Here is a 20,854-nt window from a genome sequence, read left to right as displayed (position 1 = left end):
GACAAGCCTGATTTCAGTTCAGTATTATGATGCCAGCATTTGAAGGGAGAGAAGAAAGAGGCTGCTATAATGAGAGCCTGTAACAGTCGCAAGTTCCCAGTGATGAGTGATGCCTTTTTCTAGTACTGTTTGCTAATGTGTAGTGCTTGGTGGTAAACTATTTTTGTTTTATTGAAAAACAAATTTCCCTGTAGAGCATTAATTTTAGTATGACTGGTTTGAATCAAATATCTTGAGTTCTTGCTAATCTGCAAGCACCACTTTTAACAAGTTTTCCCTCAGGCAAGCTGAGAGAGGATTTTCCTGACGGAGGAGAATGACTACATTTGGGCTTTTTGTTTGTACTGTGCTACATAAAAATTGGTTATATGAATAAGAATCTTCTCAGTTAACCCCAGAGGGAATAATCAAAGCACAACTTGAGGTACTGCAGTAGCACACATAAGGCCTGTCTCCCAAAAACCTGAAGTGTATGTGAGCACAGTATAAAGAACTGACTCTCCTGAAACCATTAAATTCCCCAGTGATACATTGTTGAAAAATTCCTACTATCTCAACTTTATTTTCAAATGTATTCTAATGCATTTGGAGAGTGTCCTGGCCTCTCCTAGGAGCATCCTACAGCACATTCTTCAAAAAAAAAACCCTCTGTATGTCTACTCAGAGTACCCTGGCATTGAAGATGCTGCTAAGTGGCAAGAATTGCCTAATTGCACTGAAATGCATCTCACACAGCAGTAGAATGAATACACAGCTCCATAGTGGTTTGGGGGAAGCAAGGGTTTATATTGCTTATCTATAAAGCACTGCTTCCCACCCTGTTTTCAGGGTCCATTCAGTATACTTTTCAAAGGCAACACATAATTGGCAGGTTGTAAGATTTGGGGATGATCCACCAAGACCAGTCTATGTCAGGGCAGGTAGCTTTTATTCTTGCAGAATCTTGCTTTGCTTGCCAATAGAACCCTGACTGCCACCAATGAGAACCAGTTTCAAAATGGTGCCAGGCATAGAATTGCAGAATAAAGTGATCTGTGTACATACTCAGCCTAGGAATTGGTTTTCAGTGCCTGTGCTCACATACCCTTTCACAGGTAAATTGTCTCCTGTTTCCCAAAGCTTTCTTGATTTCAGTAACCTCACTTAGGGTGGAAAAAAGGCTTTTTACCATGACAAGCCAGAAACCCTTGCTGATCTTTGGATTACCTAGAAATCTGCCTGCAGATTCCAACCTACTTTATGCTTGCCTTGATCTATTCCTGCTGCTTAGGGGTATGTTTCACTACCAATTCAATGGTAGCAATGAAGTTATCCAGCTTTTTTTTTTCTTACTGCCTTGTGGTTATAGGTGTTAGTTGTTCATTGGCTGTGCATTAGCCCTGTCTAAATACTGTCCACAGTAATTATTGAATCAGCAGTACTTGTAGGCTAGAATCTATGACTGTGATTAGTTTACCTTAATGAAGATTCTATGGAAGGAAATCTTGAAAAGGAGGTTCATGGGCCCACCTGAACAGTGTTGGATGGGATTCTGGGGATGTTTGGGACAGGAAACATTCCTTCTGTGAACTTCTGGAGCTTTAGGATCCAAGGGTCATTTGTGCCACACTTTCCCCTAATGGTCCCTGTGCCTCACCCCACAATCTAATTGGGCTTCGTTTGCCCATTTGGTGCCCTTCAGAGGTTGTTTTGACTACAATGCCCATGAGCTGCTGTGAGCATGGCCAAGGGTCAGAGATAATGGGAGTTGCAGTCCAACAACATTTGGAGAGCACCTTGCTCACAACCCTGGTGTAAGGATACTAGGGGCTAAATTAGATGGTATGTATGTAACATAGTTTGGCCCAGCTAATTTAAAATAAGCAATGGAGCCTGGGGAGGGAATAGAAAACATGGCAGGAGGAGATGCTTTATCAAAATCAGCCTCGTCCTCTGTCCCCTAAGCCTACCCTTTGCAATAGGGGGGAAACTCTTGAATATGTCTAAGTCCCAACTCTTCCATATTTATAGCATGGATAGAGAACCTATAACCCTCCAAATGTTGTTAGACTACACTACTATTGGCCATGCTGGCTTTGGCTGATGGGAATTTTAGTCCCAACAGCATCTAAGTGGTCATAGGTTACCCATTAGAGTGAGCATCCTCTGAGCACTGTGAACTGAGCCACCACCAAGAAGCATAGCCCCCATCACTGCTTTCTATATTGGTACCACACATTGGGTTTAAAAAGTCTTCCTTCAAATGCTGCCTTTGGACTGAGGCACTGTGCATGAAGATATGCAATCAACATAGGCTTTATTATTTTAATGAGAAGTGTAACCTATATACGAAATGGGGAAAACTCCAGTTGTTTATTTCAAATATAGTTTGCAACTGTTTCTATGGCAATTTGCTTATAAACAAGAATTTATTGGAACTGAAGGTATACAGAATCCTTCCATTAATTAAAGATTGAACTGATGGATGAGTTGTGTATGCTGTTCATATTGTGCGAGATAAAAATGTTATATTTGTAAGGAACACTCCACTGAAGATGTGTTCCTAGAAGGAACTTTGTAAGACGTTGCCATCTGTCAAGGGCTCTTGACTGTTTCAGCTTTAGAATAAGAGTTAAGTTGTACACGATGATTTTTTTATTTATATTTTTTAGTTCTTTTAAATTCTAAAACCCATCTGTCTCTGAATGCTATCATGATTCTTCATTGCCCCAAATTGAAACATGACATTTTGATACAAGATGTATCTGTTCAGAGTTTATAGCTTCTATTTCTCTTCAAACTGTAGAATTGAATGTGTTTGTGTGGCTCACTTAGCAAAACGGCCCCACAATTCTCCTTGTGTGGTTGATCAGTTTTCAGGGATTGTTCTTGTTGAAGTCGTGTTGTAAGGCCAACAACAGAAGACACATAAGGATATATCCCACTGGTCAGAACTGGAAAACGGCATTGTAAGCACAGGAGAAGCAATGGCTCTTTGCTAAGGCTTCATACTAAGGCATGACTTCTGTAGCAAAGGAAGCCACTTTGAGGTGGGTGAGTGAGGATGCTTCATGGTATTTTTTTGTTCTAAGTAGTAAATCCAGACTTTCTAGTTCTCCAGCTTCTCTACCACTTCCACTGCTCCTCTTGCTTTTCAAGCATTTGTGTTATCAGATTAATTCCTTTGAAATCACTCGTGTGTTTTTATCAAACTGCCAGGCTGGCACCATTCCATCCATTCCTGTTAACCTTGTTCAGAGAACAGCCTGAGTGATCAATTTGGCCAAGTCATCTGATGTGCTACTGCAAGTGCCATGGATACCAAATGGCAGAAAAGAGGCTAAGGAGCTCTAGAACTAACTAAAACACAGCACTGCCTAGCCCAAGGCAGCATGTTTCCTCCCCTATATCTCATCAAGTACTAGCACCATTTGCTTAACTAAACACGTTGATCACTCACTTTGCCTTTTCTGGTCATAAACATTTTCAGCTTGGAAATAGAAGCTCTTTTACTGGTGTGATTTTTGTGTTTGTGTGCTACTTTTAAACGCCCTGTTTCTATAGCAACACATTTTGTTTGCTTGAATTGTGGACCACTGCCGCACCCTCTCAAGCCGAAACCACTTCTGTGAATTTATGTGTCCCAAGGTTTTTCATATGAGCTGAGGCTGATTTTTGCTGCATTTGTTTGTTGCTAAATAAACACTTAGTTATTCAGGCTTGACCTTTCCACTGAGAAAAACAAAAAAGGGGCAAGCAGACATCTAATGATACTGAGGTCAAACTACACTTTATGCAGGAGACCTGTGGACTGGATCTCCTGTTAACTTTTCACTTACCCCAAATTGCTTTTGAGCAGTAATGCTTGGAGAGAGGGTACTTAATCCTTTGGTGCCATTCTTCCCCACCAGCTGCTTGTACAAGTATTACACACCTGCTTCAGAAGTGACACCAAATAAAACCCATTATTTTTCTCTCATAAAACTGAATGGTTACTCCCATATGGAGAAGTGGTTCCCCCCACAATGTGCTGTTTGGGGTTTTTTTGAGACCTTGTGAGCAAAACCTATTTTCTGTTCTTCATGCTAGGTGGCCAGGCTGGCAGAGATTGTGTAAGAGTCTATCTATGTGCAGAGGATTCCAGCCCTCTCCACTCTGCAGGTCTTCACAGTATATAAACCTTCCCTTCATCCTCTGCACATCATAACAATGGGCACTTTGCTCGTTGTTAATAGTGTAGCAAACCACTGTATTGCCTAGCCACGAAATGCACAGCAGAGATAAACCAGTGGTTAAAGCATATGCTGAAGGCTCCCTAAACATAAAAGAGACAACCCTATGGCCTGTGATCGACATCAGAGAACAGGCTCTATGTGTCTTGAGCTTGTGGAGGATGGTCAATGTCATGTTCAGAACTGGAAGCCTATAGGTAGAACTGGTCCTGGGAGACCCATGTTGGGTAGCCTTTTCAAGTCAAACTCCACTTCAGTTTAATGCCCTGCTGTGAGAGCTGCCTGTTCTGGAAAGCTGGAGCTAGTTTATTTTCTCAGACAGGCTGACAAGGCAGCAGGAAGAAAATGGTCTCACACAACAGCCCAGTGAACGGAGCGAGGGAAATCTTGTCCATTGCATACAGCGATAGCGGTTTTCTCCTGTCAGGATAGTTCATGTTGTGCAGGCTCCAACAAGAAGGGCTGAGGGTTGATCCTATCTTGATCAATGTGCCATTTGCTCTGGTTCACCTGAACACACGTTGCTCTTCCCCTACTGTCACATCTCCAGCCAGCTCCTGGCTCTCTGCTAGCACAGAGATAAGAGCATTTGTTTGATCAGAGTAAGAATGTCTTGCTCTTGTTACAAGGATTACATTGAAGCAGAGCTTGGCATTTGTGTTTGTTTCTTCTTTCCTGCTGGCCAGCATTAGCTTTGCAATAAAACTTTCTTTGAGGAAGTACTTAACTGAGCTGAGCTATTTTCCCCTTTTAAAGTGGACTATTTCAAAGGATGTAGTTCAACTTTAGTCCTTGAAAGATGTTTCCCTAAACTACCAGACAGTGTAAGGCTCCTCTTTACTCTGTCCTGCCTGAAGAATAGCACTGAGAAAGAGCAGGCATGTAGCTCCAGTCATGGGGCAGTATCGTTGCCTGGAAAGTTACTGAAATCCAGTATCAGAATGACTGCTACTGCTAATACCATCAAATTGAGAGAGAGAGAGTTAGGTGCACAGCACACTCCTATGCAAAAAAAATAATATTTTTCGACTAAATTTGACATAAAGTTAAATTTGGATTCTAAGTTCAGTTATGAACAAATATGAAACATTTCCCTATAACTCTAATGGGCTTGCATGTCAATTTCTGCCTATTTCACACTGTTGACTAGGGGCTTCTGCTACAATCAAGACAAGAATTTTGAGGAAAAAGACATCCCTGGTTGCTTCTGGAGTTCCTTTTCACCATTTCCCCCCTTCATACACTTCAGTGGGGTAAAAGAAATGTCTTGCCATGCTTGACTGTTACAGAACAATTTTGAAGCTAGTTGCATAGTATGAAACTATGTGGACTAATAGAATGATTTGATGACAACTGATGCAGTTCTGCTGAAATTAAGCACATTTGGTTCTGGGAGTTTCCTAGGTGGGAGCTTACTTGAAAACTATATGTTAAGCTCCTTCAAGCCTTTGGAAGTGGGTGGCGATTGTAAGTGTTACAAATGAATGAGTAGTGCTGATCAGAATGAAAATGACTGCTTTGCTCCATGGCTGCAAGGGAATCCAGATTCAGAAGGCACTATTTTATGTAGCTGTTACCTTTTAATTTTAAAATCATGTTCAGATACATGATTGGTTTTTTTTAAAAAAAAACGTTCCAATTGCTTCTGTTTGCTGGAAGTACACTTGTACCATGTGCCCTGAATTATTGAGAATGCAGCATGCCATTGATGGTTTAGCAGAAGAGCTGCTATTCACTCTGACATCTGTCAGCAAAATGAACTGAAATATATCAGTAATTTGCTGTGGCAGGGTCTGTACTGAAACATTTCATTTTCATTGTTCAGAAACAAATGTCTCAGCTTTGTCTCTGTACAGGAAACACTCGTCCTCTGATACTGCCACTTGCATAATCATGTACTGCTTTTACTTTACTGGTTTTAATAGGTGTTTTTAAAAAAATATGAATAGAGACTTTACTGCCATATATATTAAGCACACAAATGCCATTTAGTGCCCATCTTCTGCCTCTCCCCCCCTTTTCAGTGGAAGGGGTTTCATATAGATTAGAATCATAGTTGGAAGGAAACTAAAGCCCTCTCCACTGTACCATATCTCACAACTGCCCCTCATTGAAGATTTCTATACAGATTATTCCAGTTTTGAAATTCATCCAAAATACAAATGGTGCTGAGGGTAAGCATTCCAGAAGTGTCCACAAGGAAGACATAGAATAGATCATGGGTAGGCAAACTAAGGCCTGGGGGCCGAATCCGGCCCAATCGCCTTCTAAATCAGGCCCGTGGACAGTCTGGGAATCAGCATGTTTTTACATGAGTAGAATGTGTCCTTTTATTTAAAATGCATCTCTGGGTTATTTGTGCGGCATAGGAATTAGTTCATTTCCCCCCAAAAAATATAGTCTGGCCCCCTACAAGGTCTGAGGGACAGTGGACCGCCCCCCTGCTGAAAACGTTTGCTGACCCCTGACATAAATTATTATTTATATGGTGCATTTGTTTCTCACCAATTTTTCAAAACACTCGAACATGCACAGCAATTTCCTTTTATCTTATATCAATTTTTGTGGGGAGAAAGGTAGGCTCAAAACGTAACTATATAACGATATATCCTAAGATGTTTTCCAAAAGGAGGACTATGAGTACGTTCCATCATATTGAACTTTTGGGGTTTTTTTAGCTTCTCTCTTTGCCACTAGATTCAATTAATTTTCCCTAGAGAAGATTGGTAAAATAGATGCAGTAGATAGTTTGACACCACTATCTCCCAACTGCCACAAAATATTTCCTCCATAAAAGTGTGCCTGTTTGTTACTGAAACACGATTGATCTGGAGGTTTGAAGGAGACAACATTTTACTAGAGTGAAGTGTTTTGTAGCCTGGAAACACAACATTATTTCTGTCTGATGGAAGATTTTTGAACGGCTTTGCTGCAATGTTAACAGTCTTGTATGGAAAGCTTTCTGAACTGAGTGCATTTTAATGCCAACCTGTCAGAGTTGGATTGTTGGCATTGATCAGTTTTTATGAAAAAAATGAAAGAAGGCTGGAATAACTAAAAATGATGGAAAGGAGAGTGTACAAAAACCTGTTACCTCTGGGGCAGATTAACCTTGAATTTTTTTTATTGCAAGCAGATAGCAACTGAAGTAAACAGGACACATTCTCCCCCAGAATAAATCCAATAATTGGTGCTGAAGTACACAAAAGGATTGGACTGGCATGCTGAGATACTAAAATGGAATCACTGCTAATTATGCTCCATTTCAGGGAAAAATGATATACTGTATTAGCTTATGAAAAATAGAAGTAATTAGAGGAGGCTGTTTGTGCTGCTGGAACCAAATTGAAATAGATCTGTATTACAACTAATTCACCCATCGACAGGGATAGAGAGAGTACACCTATCTGACTTTTTATGCTATGGACCACAGTATCCTCCTGGAATCGCTCTGTGGGTTGGGGTTACTGTGTCACAATGGTTATGCTCCTACCTACTATGTTGCTACCAGAGTAGCATTAGGAGACTCATTTTGCGCAATTTCCAAGTTCCATCTTAGTTCCCATACTATTTAATTTATATATGAAACAGATCATTGGAGTCACATAGTGATTTGGAATACAATGTTATCAGCATGTTCTAGCTCCCCATTCTTTCTGAATCGTGAATCTGGTGTTTGGAGGCAATGGCAAACTGAATTAGGGTCAATAAACTGCAACTGAATCCAGCTGAAATTTGGATAGGCTTTGGATAGGCTGTTCATATGAGCAGAAATCTGGGAGACAGCCTGTTCTGGATGGGATAGCATTCCCTCTGAAGGAACGTTCAGGTGTCCTTGATGGCAAGGCATGCCTATTTCCAGCTACAAACAGCTATTGCCATTTCTGGAATGGGATATCATTAAACCATGGTGTATTGACCTTATGTTTGGACTACTGCAGTTTGGGCTATTGATGTGGAACCATCCTTGAAAACAGCCCGGAGGTTTCAGCTTGTGCAGAATGCTGCTGCCCAGTTATTAACTGGGGCAGTGGGATGGGAGCGTGTAACACCAATCTTAAAAGCACAGCATTAGCTGCAATGTGCTACTGACCTGATCCAAGGTTTTGATAGTGGCTTATAAAGCTCTAAACAGCTTAGAATCCAAGTATCTACAGGAGTGCCTCCTCCAATATCAGCTTACTCAAACCCTATAATTGATGGGAGTGGGGTTTTCCATATCTTCCCCACTAGGATTCATGGTTTGGGCATGCATTATCTGTGGTGGCATCCTGACTATTTGATGCCCTTCCACTGAAATTTGTCCTTCCTGCTGTTTACAACATAGAAACATAGAGTTGGAAGGATCCCCAAGGGTCATGTAGTCCAACCCCCTGCAATGCAGGAATCTCAGCTAAAGCATCCAAGACAGATGGCCATCCAACCTCTGTTTAAAAACCTCCAAGGAAGGAGAGTCGTCCACCTCTCGTGAGAGTCTGTTCCACTTCTGAACAGCTCTTACTGTCAGAAAGTTTTTTCCGAATGTTTAGTCTGAATCTCCTTTTTTGCTACTTGAAGCCATTGGTTCAAGTCCTACCCTTCAGAGCAGGATAAAACAAGCATGCTCCTTCCTCCATGTGACAGCCCTTAAGATATTTGAAGATGGCTATCATATCTCCTCTCAGTCTCCTCTTTTCCAAGCTAAACATACCTAGCTCCTTCAAGCACTCTTCATAAGGCTTAGTTTCCAGACCCTTGATCATCCTGGTTGCCCTCCTCTACACACGTTCCAGCTTGTCAACATCCTTAAATTGTAGTGCTTAAATTGGACACAGTATTCCAAGTGTGATCTGACTAAGGCAGAATAGAGTGGTACTATTACTTCTCTTGATCTGGACATTATAATTCTGGTTCTTCCTGCCTAAGTGCAGAACCTTACATTTGTCCCTATTGAAATTAATTTTGTTAGCTTCCGCCCAGTTCTCCAATCTGTTAAGGTCATTCTGAATTCTGATTCTGTCTTCTGCGGTATTAGCTATCCATCCCAGTTTGGTGTCATCTGCAGATCTGATGAGCATCCCCTCAATTCCTTCATCCAAGTCATTTATAAAGACTTCGTTATTTTAGAGATACTTTTGGTACTTTGTATGTGTTTATCTATTGATGTGCATTGTTTGTGTTATCTTTTGTTGTACATCAGCCTAGGCTTCTTTTGGAGGAAGGGTGATGTAGAAATACAGCAAATAAATAATTTTTTAAAAAACGTGCTAAAGCATTGCTCTCAATCTGACAAACAAAAAAGAATTGAGAACATTTGACGCATCCCTACTATTAACTGCTTCTCAATAGCCTCAAATAAAGTTCTCTGTTTAAAATAAAATTGCTTTGCAGATGTCTTCTCTAGTGCCATTTCATTAAAATGTTGACAATTCTTCTGCATGCAAAATTATGGAGTTTACTGTTAAGAATCTTACACAAGGCAACAAGCCTTACAATTAAGATTGATAACATAGCTCTTCAGCCCAATAGCACCATTGCAGACTCTCGGGAGAGTGCAGAATTCACAGAGATTATGTTCGCTCATTGAACCTGTCTTTCTGTTCTTTTAAAAACTTCTTCAAAATCTGCATAGCTAAGCTAACAAACTAGACACTTGCTTAGCTCTGAACTGCAAAGCAGCCAGAAACCCTAAAACCAGTTATCAATTTTATTTAACATGCAGCACTTCAGACATTACCAGATATAGACAAGGGGTGAATGCTTGTCTCCTGCAATTCTGGCCAGGCATGGTCTGTATGTATATGCTATATTGAATTTGTTCTATGCAAGGAATATACTTGCTTGGAGCAACCACATGGCATGAAATATCAGTCATCTATATGTCAGGTGTCACATTTCCAGATACCAGAAGGGATCTAGATTAAAGCAATGACTTAAGCCACAGGAACAAATATAGACACTAGTGCACTTTGCAAGCTCAAGTTGGAAGATTGCATCATTGCATATTTTCACTGAATTGTCTCATCAAACATTTAGGCTTCCTTGGGCAAAACCCACTGGCCCCAACTGCTGTGTGCTTCTGTTGCAAAGGGGCCCAGAGGGGATTTCCACATGGGCCAAACTGACATAAATAGAGACTATGTAGTCCCATTGCTTGGTGAATTGCATCTCTCTTATTTTCACACAGGTGATGGTACCCTGACTCAACAGAAAATTATCCAAAGTCATTTATTATCACAATGGTAAGGCTCAACCCAGATGGAGGAAAAACAGGGGAGAGTAGACGGGGAAGAATGAACATGATTAGTATTTAATTATGGGTTGGAAATCAAATGTGCTTTGTGCAGAGCATTTAATTCTTTTCTGATAAGTCTGTTGCTAAGGCAGGTCAAACATCTGTTTATGTAAGAGGAAAATTGCTCTCGTCGAGCCCTTTCTCTGTAGCAGCTCCAGTCCAACATGACAGAAATGCTCAGCAGTGTTAAATAACAGGGTTTGCTCTATGAAAGCAGACATTGGTAAATCTGTGCATTTGCTTAGTAATGCTTCATTCTTCAAAGGAAAGGATGTAACTTTCATAAGCTTCAGAAAGCTACTAGCCATGATTTAAAAAAAAACCCATAAACTCTGTTCAAAGATGCTTTAAACTGCTACATGCTGGAAGTAAACAACAGGAAATGGATAATGTTCATGAGCATCTTCTGCTAGTGAATTTGCTTGAGAAACCTGGCTAGTCACCTGACTAGTGCCATGTGCCCAAAGTGGATTTTGGCTGTTTATCTCTGAACAGCAGTTCCCCTTCTTTGCATAGCATATGTCTTCTGAAACTGAAAGGAGTTTCAAAGTAGTTTGTGATGTGCCTTTGGGCATTCCTATAATAGTTACTCGGATCAGTTCCTATATCTTGAATTCCAAAATGAATTAAGGCTTTCCATTAAAATCTAGAGTAAGGACCATTGTGGAGTATTTATTTTCACGAGTATGAGCTGCAAATTTTCTTACATGTCAACAAAAGTGTATGCTGTATTTCAGATCAAAGCTGAATATGTTTTTCTCATGGACTTTCATCTGAGGGATTAATAGTGCAATCATATACAGTATATCTCTATTCAGAAGTAATCCCATTGATCTCAATGGAACATACTCCCAATTAAGTGTGTATAGGATTGCAGCCTAAGTTTCTGCATCTATATTCCTAAATCCCATGGACATTGACAGAATTTATTCATGTGGAAATGCATTTAAGGCATAAATAATTATTTCGTTTTGGAAAAAAACAATTACTTCATTAACTTAACTGTATTTCCAACAAAAATAGCTGGCCATTGATCCTGAACCTAAGATGCTTTTAAAAGCCAAGGAGCTGAGAGGCTGCAGCAAAGAACTTTAATCATTAATTTCTTCTCCTGTTGGCAGCTGATATATCTTCCCAACCACCACCACAGAAGTTAATTGTAGCTCGACAGGCTGCCAAAAGGCCTTGTTGCTACTTTTGCAAGGCCATAATGATTCCAGTAGATGCCACCCCTTCTTGAATCTGAAAGTCTTTTCTTATCCTGCTTATTTCTTGTCTTGCTCTCAGTTCAGGTATCTTCTAAGCAAACATTCACTTTGCCTTCCAAAACTCTGTGATTTTGCAGTCATCATGGGAATAAGAAGGGACAAAATGGTGCCATTTGTTCCTGCTTTAATGGAACAATCTTTGGAATCCTTGAAATTAACTTTGGACTCGAAGACGACATTCAAGTCTTCTATTTCATGCTGCCTCTTCTGCTCTTGTCCCTGCCAGCCCACCCCCTGCACCCTCAAAATCAGCTCCAGAGAGTTAGGGTAGGAGCAGATTTTTGGAACCATGAGAGTAGGAGTAGAAGAGATTAAAATCCCATTGTGCCAGCGGAAATCTGCTGGCACAAGACTGGATAGAGCCCTTTGTTCTGAACATGCAGGTTCAGAGCTTAAGGTGTACAAATGAGCTCAAGCATACTTGCTCAAGTTCTCTGATGCCTGATTCACTTGAGTTTAAAGATTAATTGATTAAATAAATACATGCCACTGAACATTCCCTCGGGGTTCCAAGGTGATGGGGCTGGAGCTTCCAACAAAGCTTAAAGCCCACAGCTTCTACTTTTCTTTTATACTGTATCAACTTCTGTGCAGCTTTTGAGACTGTTGACCACAATATCCTTCTGAACGAGCTTCATGGCTGGACTGAGGTGGTTTTTATCTCCAGCTGCTGTTGGACTACAACTCCCATCATCCCTAGCTAGAAAGACCAGTGGTCAGAGATGATGGGAATTGTAGTCCAAAAACAGTTGGAGACCCAAGTTTGGAAAACCCTGCTAGAGTGATGATGTTGGTGAGCCCTGCACATCTCGCCATTCTACACTGAGACTAGTGCCTTGACAGGAGTGTCAACCCTATCCATGAGAAAATTCCCCCAGACCATTCAGGAATAATTCTGATTCTATTGCTCTTGGAAAGGGGGGAGATCATCGTAATAGGTCCTCCACCCCTACAGGGGACACTGTCATGGCCAATCAAATCATACCAGAAAATGTACATAACAACAAATTCACTTCAAGCTCCCCAATCAACAGAATCGAGTTGCCCCACACTGTTAAAGGGTATGTCCTACCTCACGGGCTGCAGGCTAAATGCTAATTGCAATATATTTTCAACTACACTGATACTTGTGTATATACACAAAAAAATCTAGAAAATCAAATCTATTTTAGTGTTCTAGCATTCAAGGCTTTCCTGCCCCTATCTTAGTATATGCCATACCAGCCTCGCTCTTTAGAAGCCAGGCAAGTCTCACTGATGTTAGTCAGTGCAGATGTAACACAGACATCCAAAGGTTAGCCCTGTCAAGTTGGCATCCTTCTCTACCCCCACCCGCAATTTGATGCCATATACTCTGCTCACAAAGGAGCCAGGAATTAAGCCTGGTGATGCAATAGCTTCAGTCACAGTTTAATGCAGTCTTTGGGTTGTGGTAAAGCTTTCCAGGGGTGAGGTGCCTGGAGCAAGTTTTTGAAGGTTGTGGACAAGATATGTTATCCTTTCCTATTTTGTAGCTGATTAAAATAACAATTTAAGTTTTAGAAGATAAACTTTTCATTGAGGATGTCAAATATATAGTGTTTTTAAAAATCCAATCTTTTTGACATGATTTTAAAAAAATGTCGTCTTGATGTTACATGTTTAGCCAAAAAATATTTCTTTGGCTACTGTTATTCTCAAGTAGCTTTCTTATTACATTGGGGGTGGGGGGGGGTTGAATACATAGCAAATAAGGTCTCAGTGTGATTTTGAGAGGCAAGCATAGCCTGAAGTCTGAAAACATGTTTGCTCGATCATATTATGTGCCCCTCTCACATCATTTGCAAATGTGGGGTGGAAAGATGCAGTGATTCTCTCTTACAGGTGATGTATGTTATATGAACATGTCAAACTGTCTTATAACAAGCCAGAATCCTGGCAGAGGCTGTCCAAAATCTCAATCAGAAGTCTTTCCCAACTCTGTCTATTTTACCACTGCAGACAACTGAAATTCCATGACTGTTTTACGTAATTGTATGAGATCTGTATATTATATATTCTATTATACCCTGGATGAAGGACAGATTAGAAATATTCTTACTAAAAACCAATAAAGAAATATCAGTACGTTGTCAGAAGCCAAACGTCTTGGGAGAGAGCAGTGGCCCCAAACTCCCCACCCCCCATAGAAATTTGCCTTCTTTGGAATTGCCCTATTGATCCCAACCTATGTCTTGGAAGTAACGCGTGTTGTCCATATGCAACCCTTCGCTATTTGTGGGGATCCGTTTTGCAGCACAAGTCTAGGGTTAGGGGGGGCTAAAGCGACGGAGCCCCAGACAAATCATCCCAAAGCCATCTTTTCCAAATCGGGTTGACAAAGCCAAGCGCTGCTTTGCAAGCGACACGATGTATGTCAGCACTGATCTTTTTGCCGTTTTAAGTCGTGTGTGTGTGTGTGTGAAAATCCTCCCCAGTGCAAGTGGGGTAACAGCAGCCAGAGTTTGGAGCTGCAAAGAGGAAGGAAACGGACCATGTAGGGAGCGGGATTTAAATCCACACTCACACGCTTAAACCCCCCCCCCCCGTGAACGCTGCTAATAAAATCCCCTAGCATTGCAGTGGGTTGGACTAGATGACCCTTGGGACCCCTTCCAGCTCTACAATTCTATGATCGAAGTCGGACTTCTATGCTTCCCCTGTGGCTGCTTCAAAGTTAAAAAAAAGAAAGTCGGGAGATCCCATCGCACCTATTCCGCGTCCGCTTTCCCGGCTGCCTTCGCCGCCTCCCCATGCGAAAAAGGGGCCGCTTCTTCTCCAGGCGGGGGCGACGTGTTTTGGCGCGTCCCTCGTCCTCTCCCCCTCACCTCCGCCTCGCCTTCCGGGTTCCCTCGCTCCCTCCCCCGGCCATTTCTGCGGTGGGTGCTGGCGGGGCTTTCCCCCAGGGCGGCGAGGGAGAGGGGCGGTGGGAGCGCGCGTCGACGTCGTCGTCGTCAGGCGGAAGGGAAGCGGCCTCAGCGCCTTTAAATGGCATTGCTTGTCATCTGAGCATGCTCCTGTGTGGGCAGGCGAGGGGTATATATATATGTCGGCGGGGAGCGCGGGGAGATCCAGCCAGGCGCGGAAGCAGCGTGGCGCGGGGATACCAGCGGAGCGCGCGCTTCTTTCTGCCAGTCGCCGCCACCAGCAGGATTTACCCTCCTCCCCAGCTCGCTTTTTCGGCTGCGAAGCGGCAGAAGCCACCCTCTCGCCCCACCTCCGGCGGCTTTCCCGCCTTTTTCGCCCGGGTCTCCCTCGCCTTAGAGAGAAAGAATAAGGAGAAGCGCAAAGCGAGACCCAAGCGCGAGGCGCTCTTCGGGGCGCTCGTTTTCTGGCGCGCGCGCTCTCTCTTTCTCGGCGTTCCCTTTCCTCTTTCCCCCGCCCGATGGCTGCCGCCGCCGCCGCCAAGCCCGCGGAGCTGATGGGCATCTGCTCGAGCTACCAGGCGGTGATGCCGCACTTCGTCTGCATCGCCGAGGAGTTCCCTCAGCCCACCCGGCCGGGCAAGCTGGCCCGGGGCAAGCTGCGCAGACCCCGCCAGTCGCGCTTCAAGACGCAGCCGGTGACCTTCGACGAGATCCAGGAGGTGGAGGAGGAAGGGGTCTCTCCCATGGAGGAAGAGAAAGCCAAGAAGTCCTTCCTGCAGTCCCTCGAGTGCCTCCGGAGGAGCACCCAGAACCTCAGCCTGCAGCAGAGGGAGAAGAAGCTCAGCAGCTGCAGCCGCCTGAGGAACAGCCTGGACTCCAGCGACTCCGACTCCCCGCTCTGAGGGACCCGGGACGGGGGCATGAGACGCGGGCAGGACAGGACGGGACACCCGCCGCCCCTCTCTGGCCCCGCGCTCCATAAGGAAGTGAAACCGAGAGGAACTCCGCAGAGTCTCCTTTCTAACGCCGAAAGGGACGGTTTCTGGTTGCTTGGCTTTTCCCTCGCCGGGAACGGACGCCCCCTCCTTGTTTTGCCTCCTACAGCCCATCCAAATCCTGTAACAAGACAAGAGACTTTGGGAAGAGCGTGCGAGTCGCCACCTCCTCGTTTCCTTTCCCTTCTTTTCTTTAAAACTCTGATAAAGATCCGGTGTGAATGTAGTAGATGCCCAGGGCAGTTCGCAAGTGAGGTCAAAATCTTTTTAAAGAAAGTGCACATCTTTTTCTAACTGTTAAAAAAAATATGAGATGCTTTATGGATGCAATCCGCTGCTGGACTTTATATTTATTTTTGCATTTAAACTCTGGACTGCATTAACTTAAAATGTTTATACCTGAATGTCTGTAATTATTTCCACAGAAGAGAAATAAAACTGATATATTTGCACAATGCACCTGGGACTGATTGATAATTGCATTTGATCTTTATGCATAGTAATAATATTTATAGACATGCCCCTCATAAATTATCATGGTTGTATACACCACAATATGTAAGTACATACTGTTTTTTATCTTCTGAAGAAGCAACACACAAAAAGCTGTGTATTTACTACAGTGCTTTAAAATGAAGGAATGATTAATATACTGTAGATATAATAGGTTGAGAGTTGGAATGCAGTTTAAAAAATGTTGCAGAGTGATTCTGATAACAACTTAAAGTGGTGAGTTCTTGATGTTGAGATTAGTTTATTGACCAATGCCTGATAGCAGTTTTCTCTTCTGGGAACCCAAAAGGGTTGTGAAGTTTTGAAACTCAATACGTACTGCAGTTCTTGTTATGCAAGACAGGAGGTTTGGGGAGGGACGCCTGCACTCTAGGAAGAGGCATTCATTTGCTTCCCATCCTAGTAAAAACTAAGAAAATGCCTATATTTCTCTTATCCTCTGCTCCCTTCAATCATGCATGTGCAGTTTTTCTACCATTAATTTTAAACTACTGCATCTGTGCAGGGAAGTGCGCTTCTAAAAGTGCTGAGACCCGTAAGAACTGCTGCTCCCAGTTTCTTAAGCATCAGAATACTAATGTCTGTTCTCCCTTCAACACATACTTCTAACCATCTGTCAGCAAAGCACTGCACTATGTCAGCCTTTCATTTCGTCAGATATGCTCCTGAAGTCCTGACACTATATTTTGGAATTTTTCTAATAGCCCAAGGGAAAATTCATGTAAAGGCCTCTCTCTTTCTCAAGAAATCAGTTGTTATGATTGAGACTGGTCCTTAACTCTGCTTGTTTGGATTTGGGGAGGGGGCCGAGAGGCGGGGGGGGGGGGAATCCTCAAAACACAAGTTTCTGAGAAAAGATGAAAGTGGGAGCTGATGCCAGAAATCCCCCAGGAATAAGAGGCACTAGCAGAGATGAAGATTCTAGTGTCAGATAAGAGGTGATGCTGCAGAACAGAATGCACTTAGAGCCTAGATGTGAATAGCACTAAATACCGCAGAATAGGACAAAAGCAAGATATATAGGAAGCCAAGAGTTTCTGGGTTATAGGACAAATGTTTCTAGTCTGGATTACAGTGTGTCAGTAGAGCAGCATTTTTCAATTTACCAAAAAACCAAACAAACAAAATGAAATGCAAGAAACTTTTTAGAGTTCATCATGCAGAAAAATCCATTAATAATCAGACAGGCAAGGAAGTGAGATATATTCCCCATCAGTTCCTGTAATAAAAACCCTCTGAAAAGCACCATCAGTATTTTGTTTCAAATGCTGGTTTAAGTCTTCTGTTTACAAGGCCTTGCTGATAATGTATAGCTTAAGCATGAGTTATTATGTATCATTGTCCAGAGGTTGACTAGGTATTTTATGCTGTTTTATGGATGCGTTAGTTTTACCACCTAGATACTGTGCTTATTCTACAGCAAAATCCTATAAAAAAGCCAGAAAAGGAAATGTGTGAGCGAGCCAGATGTTCCTCTTACCATAGAAAACAAACTAAACTATCTTCTTAATATGCACATATGTACACACTCATAATCTATACATCCTGAATGCAGAGATATCACGGTAACTTGGAAGCTAACCATCCTAAATGCAAGCATGCTCCACTTCCAAGTTACTTTAAATAGAAATAATTGTTTAAAAGTCATCTGTATTTCTTCTCAGATATTTCCAGCATTACTTGTGATCTGGAAATCCCACTGTGAGGCTGTTTGGAGACTCAAAACTGCCCCTTTGTCCATAGCTTTTAAGTAACCCTACAGCAGGGCAATGCTCACTTAAAGCATTTTGTGATTCTAGTAGGATTCAAGCTACTGCATCCTTGGATGACTCAAGCAATGTGGCTCTGCAGGTTTGTGTTAAGGGTTTAGGTAAAAAAAATCTGTTAAAAGGTAGAGTCAGTCAGGAAGAATCTCAGGCTGCTGATAAAACTTCCCCTCTTGGAGCTCTCTATTCTACACAAGTTGGCATTAAGAAGGCTGTTTACCTGTATGCTTCCCATGGCTGTGTTTGTATGTAGCTGGGATGCCATCAGAAATGGGCAGGCGATGCTGCACTGCCAGACTGCAGACAGCAACACAGCGGTAGGCAGCAACAGCATCTGCAGGAAAAGGATTTGCATTGGCTTTATACTTCCAAGAACTCCATTTGGAAATCTAGTCAGGAGCAGATCAGCGGGGGAGAGAAGGAGGGAGGGAGAGAATATTATAAAGGCTTCATTATTCCGATTAGAATATTTCAGAATAAAAACAAGGTTGTTGTTTAGTGGCAAATGCTAACTTATTTAAATGCATGCAGATGTAATTGCTTTATTTATTTATTTCTAAAGATGTCCTGGTATTAAAAGCAACTCAGCTAGCTGGTTTAAGATGGGGAGGGGGTTGTCTCCCTCAAAATGATGGTCTAACAAGTTTGTCATGTGTCCCCTTCTGAAAGATGCTGTGTTTATGAGTATCTGCATTGGGGGGGGGGTAGTTTTGGTAGGCACAACATCTCCCATTAACACAGCCTTAAAATGAAAGAGATTTCAGCAGCTTAACTTTCTCTTGGAATTAAGCTATTAAAGATGTAGAGAGCCTGCTAGGCTAAGAAGTCTGTGATCCATTGAAGTGGGAAAGCAGGGCAACTTTTTAAGGTAGCCCACCCCCAATAAATCTCCTTTATTTAGAAAGATTTATAGACTGCTTAATCTCAAAGCTGTGAGCAGTGCACATTCCAGAATTCTAGGTAAAGCACAGGTAAAAGCCACAAATTAATCCCACAGACTAACACCAAAACAGTCACCATGGTGTGAGCATGGAGGGGTTATGTAGCTTTCATCAGAAATGACATAAGAATTACCCAGATGGGCTTCCTAGTGGGAACTGCATTTTACCAGTGATCATATTTTTCTAAAAACTCATAAACAGAAGAGCATCTTTGGGGAGAAGCCATTAAAAATCTGTGCAAACAAACAAGGAAGAGATGGGCATTCAGCTCAACAAACTTTCTAGATATGGCCTGTCTAGACAGTTTATTGAACACCGTTCATTGCTTGGCAGGCAGTTTGACATTCCTGCGATAGGAATGAAATTGCCCATCTTAATCCCAAAAGTTTTATCGTGCAGCATTATGCCTTAATATACAAAGGATTCTAGCAGGTATGTGGGGAAGTAAAATCATTCCTGTTATTTTGCCAAGAAAAGAAAGAAACCGATGAATAAATGCACTGTGTATTATGAGTTAGATCAATTGTTCAGCATAGTTCTTTAGTATCAGTTCAGATTGTTGCTTTCTGGGTGGCATTCATGAACACCAAAGCAGGCAGTTCATCACATCATTATGGTATTTACTGATGAAGTATAGAGGAAAAATCCTCCCTCCTCAGCAGCAGTAAGCTGCCTTGGTCTTTCTAGCTGAGGCAGCACATATAGCTCAGTTGGAAGAGCACAAGACTCTTAATATCAGGGTCAAGGGTTCGAGCACCATGCTAGGCAAAAGATTCCTGCATTGCAGGGGGTTGGACTAGATAATCCTTGTGGTCTCTTCCAACTCTACAATTCTATACTGACTGGCAGTGGCTCTCCAGGGTTTTGGACATGAAATTTCTCCAGCCCTATTTGGAGACCCTGGGGAATGGACGTGGGGCCTTCTGCAAGGACAGTGGGAGTTGTGCCACTGAGCTAGTTCCCGTCTAGTGCCATGCTTTCTTAGTCTTCCCTTAAGCCAGGCAGGTAACTGGCTACAATCGTCCAGATTCTTCATGTTTGTTTAAAAGAGATAACTGCACTCATCAAACTTGTTTGACTATTTCTTCCCCTAATTCATTTAGTGCTGATATTTGTGCCCATTTTCTAAATGCTACCATGGAGGGTGGGGGTACAAACAGATAGAAATATTTAATAGTATACAACAGAATGCAAATTTGCAATGAAATTAAAAGTAGATGGAAGCTGGATAGCAGATCTGAAATGCCCTGCTTCCTCAATTTTGTCTCTTAGATTATAAACCTGAGTACAGAGGTCCCTCTCGGACAAAGCATACCCACAAGAGTCTCCATTTCACAAGTTTCTTAGAGGTTATTATTTGTTGTTAAATGTGCAATGTGGATGAGAAGTTGAACTTAATTGTGGGTGCTGTGTATGGGAATATTGGTATAAATTCACTTAGTATAATCATATTACAGATTTAGACCCACATGCCTTTGTTTTCTATGCTCTCCCTTCTCATTGTTCATCTTCCAAGTAGCAGTTTCAGTTGAAAGCTTTTTGAAGGGATCTGTTTTATGTCAACTCTGAAAATACCCTGAGTACAGATACAGTGGTACCTCGGGTTACAGACACTTCAGGTTACAGACGCTCAGGTTACAGACTCCACTAACCCAGAAATAGTACCTCGGGTTAAGAACTTTGTTTTAGGATAAGAACAGAAATCGTGCAGTGGCAGCGGGAGGCCCTATTAGCTAAAGTGGTGCTTCAGGTTAAGAACAGTTTCAGGTTAAGAATGGACCTCCGGAACGAATTAAGTTCTTAATCCTGTAGTACTATAGGAATTAATATGCAGCTCCAGAGGTAATACAGCAATCTTTGGCTTCGTTATGGACACTGAGATGATCCATACTTCTTGGCCTAGTCTGTGGAAGTTGTTTTCCACTCACAGTTCTGAGGCATTACAGTTCAGTAAAGGTAAAGGGACCCCTGACCATTAGGTCCAGTTGTGACTGACTCTGG

At 42.3% G+C, this 20,854-nt stretch overlaps 1 protein-coding gene and 1 long non-coding RNA gene across 2 annotated transcripts in view; one reads left to right on the top strand and one right to left on the bottom strand.

The window, feature by feature from the left end:
* Window positions 1–574: 574 nt before the first annotated feature.
* The window catches only part of LOC309535004, a 654,277-nt gene continuing 633,997 nt past the window's right edge, over window positions 575–20,854 (bottom strand). The window contains exon 2 of the long non-coding RNA XR_014220966.1: window positions 575–8,817. This is a non-coding gene — a long non-coding RNA (uncharacterized lncRNA). The remainder of the gene's footprint in view (window positions 8,818–20,854) is intronic.
* On the top strand, window positions 14,743–16,090 carry LOC309534910 (uncharacterized protein C11orf96 homolog). The gene has a single exon (XM_082227475.1). The coding sequence runs from the start codon at window positions 15,157–15,159 to the stop codon at window positions 15,538–15,540; it is 384 nt and encodes a 127-aa protein (XP_082083601.1). The 5' UTR covers window positions 14,743–15,156; the 3' UTR covers window positions 15,541–16,090.

Source organism: Podarcis vaucheri, assembly GCF_965113315.1.
Source record: "Podarcis vaucheri genome assembly, chromosome: 1".
Taxonomy (NCBI): domain Eukaryota; kingdom Metazoa; phylum Chordata; class Lepidosauria; order Squamata; family Lacertidae; genus Podarcis; species Podarcis vaucheri.
The sequence above is the reverse complement of the archived record's forward strand: the minus strand, read 5'-3'. Positions and strand labels throughout refer to the sequence as shown.

Coding starts and splice junctions, on each gene's coding strand:
- LOC309534910 (XM_082227475.1), top strand. CDS start 15,157: ATGGCTGCCGCCGCCGCCGCCAAGCCCGCGGAGCTGATGGGCATCTGC.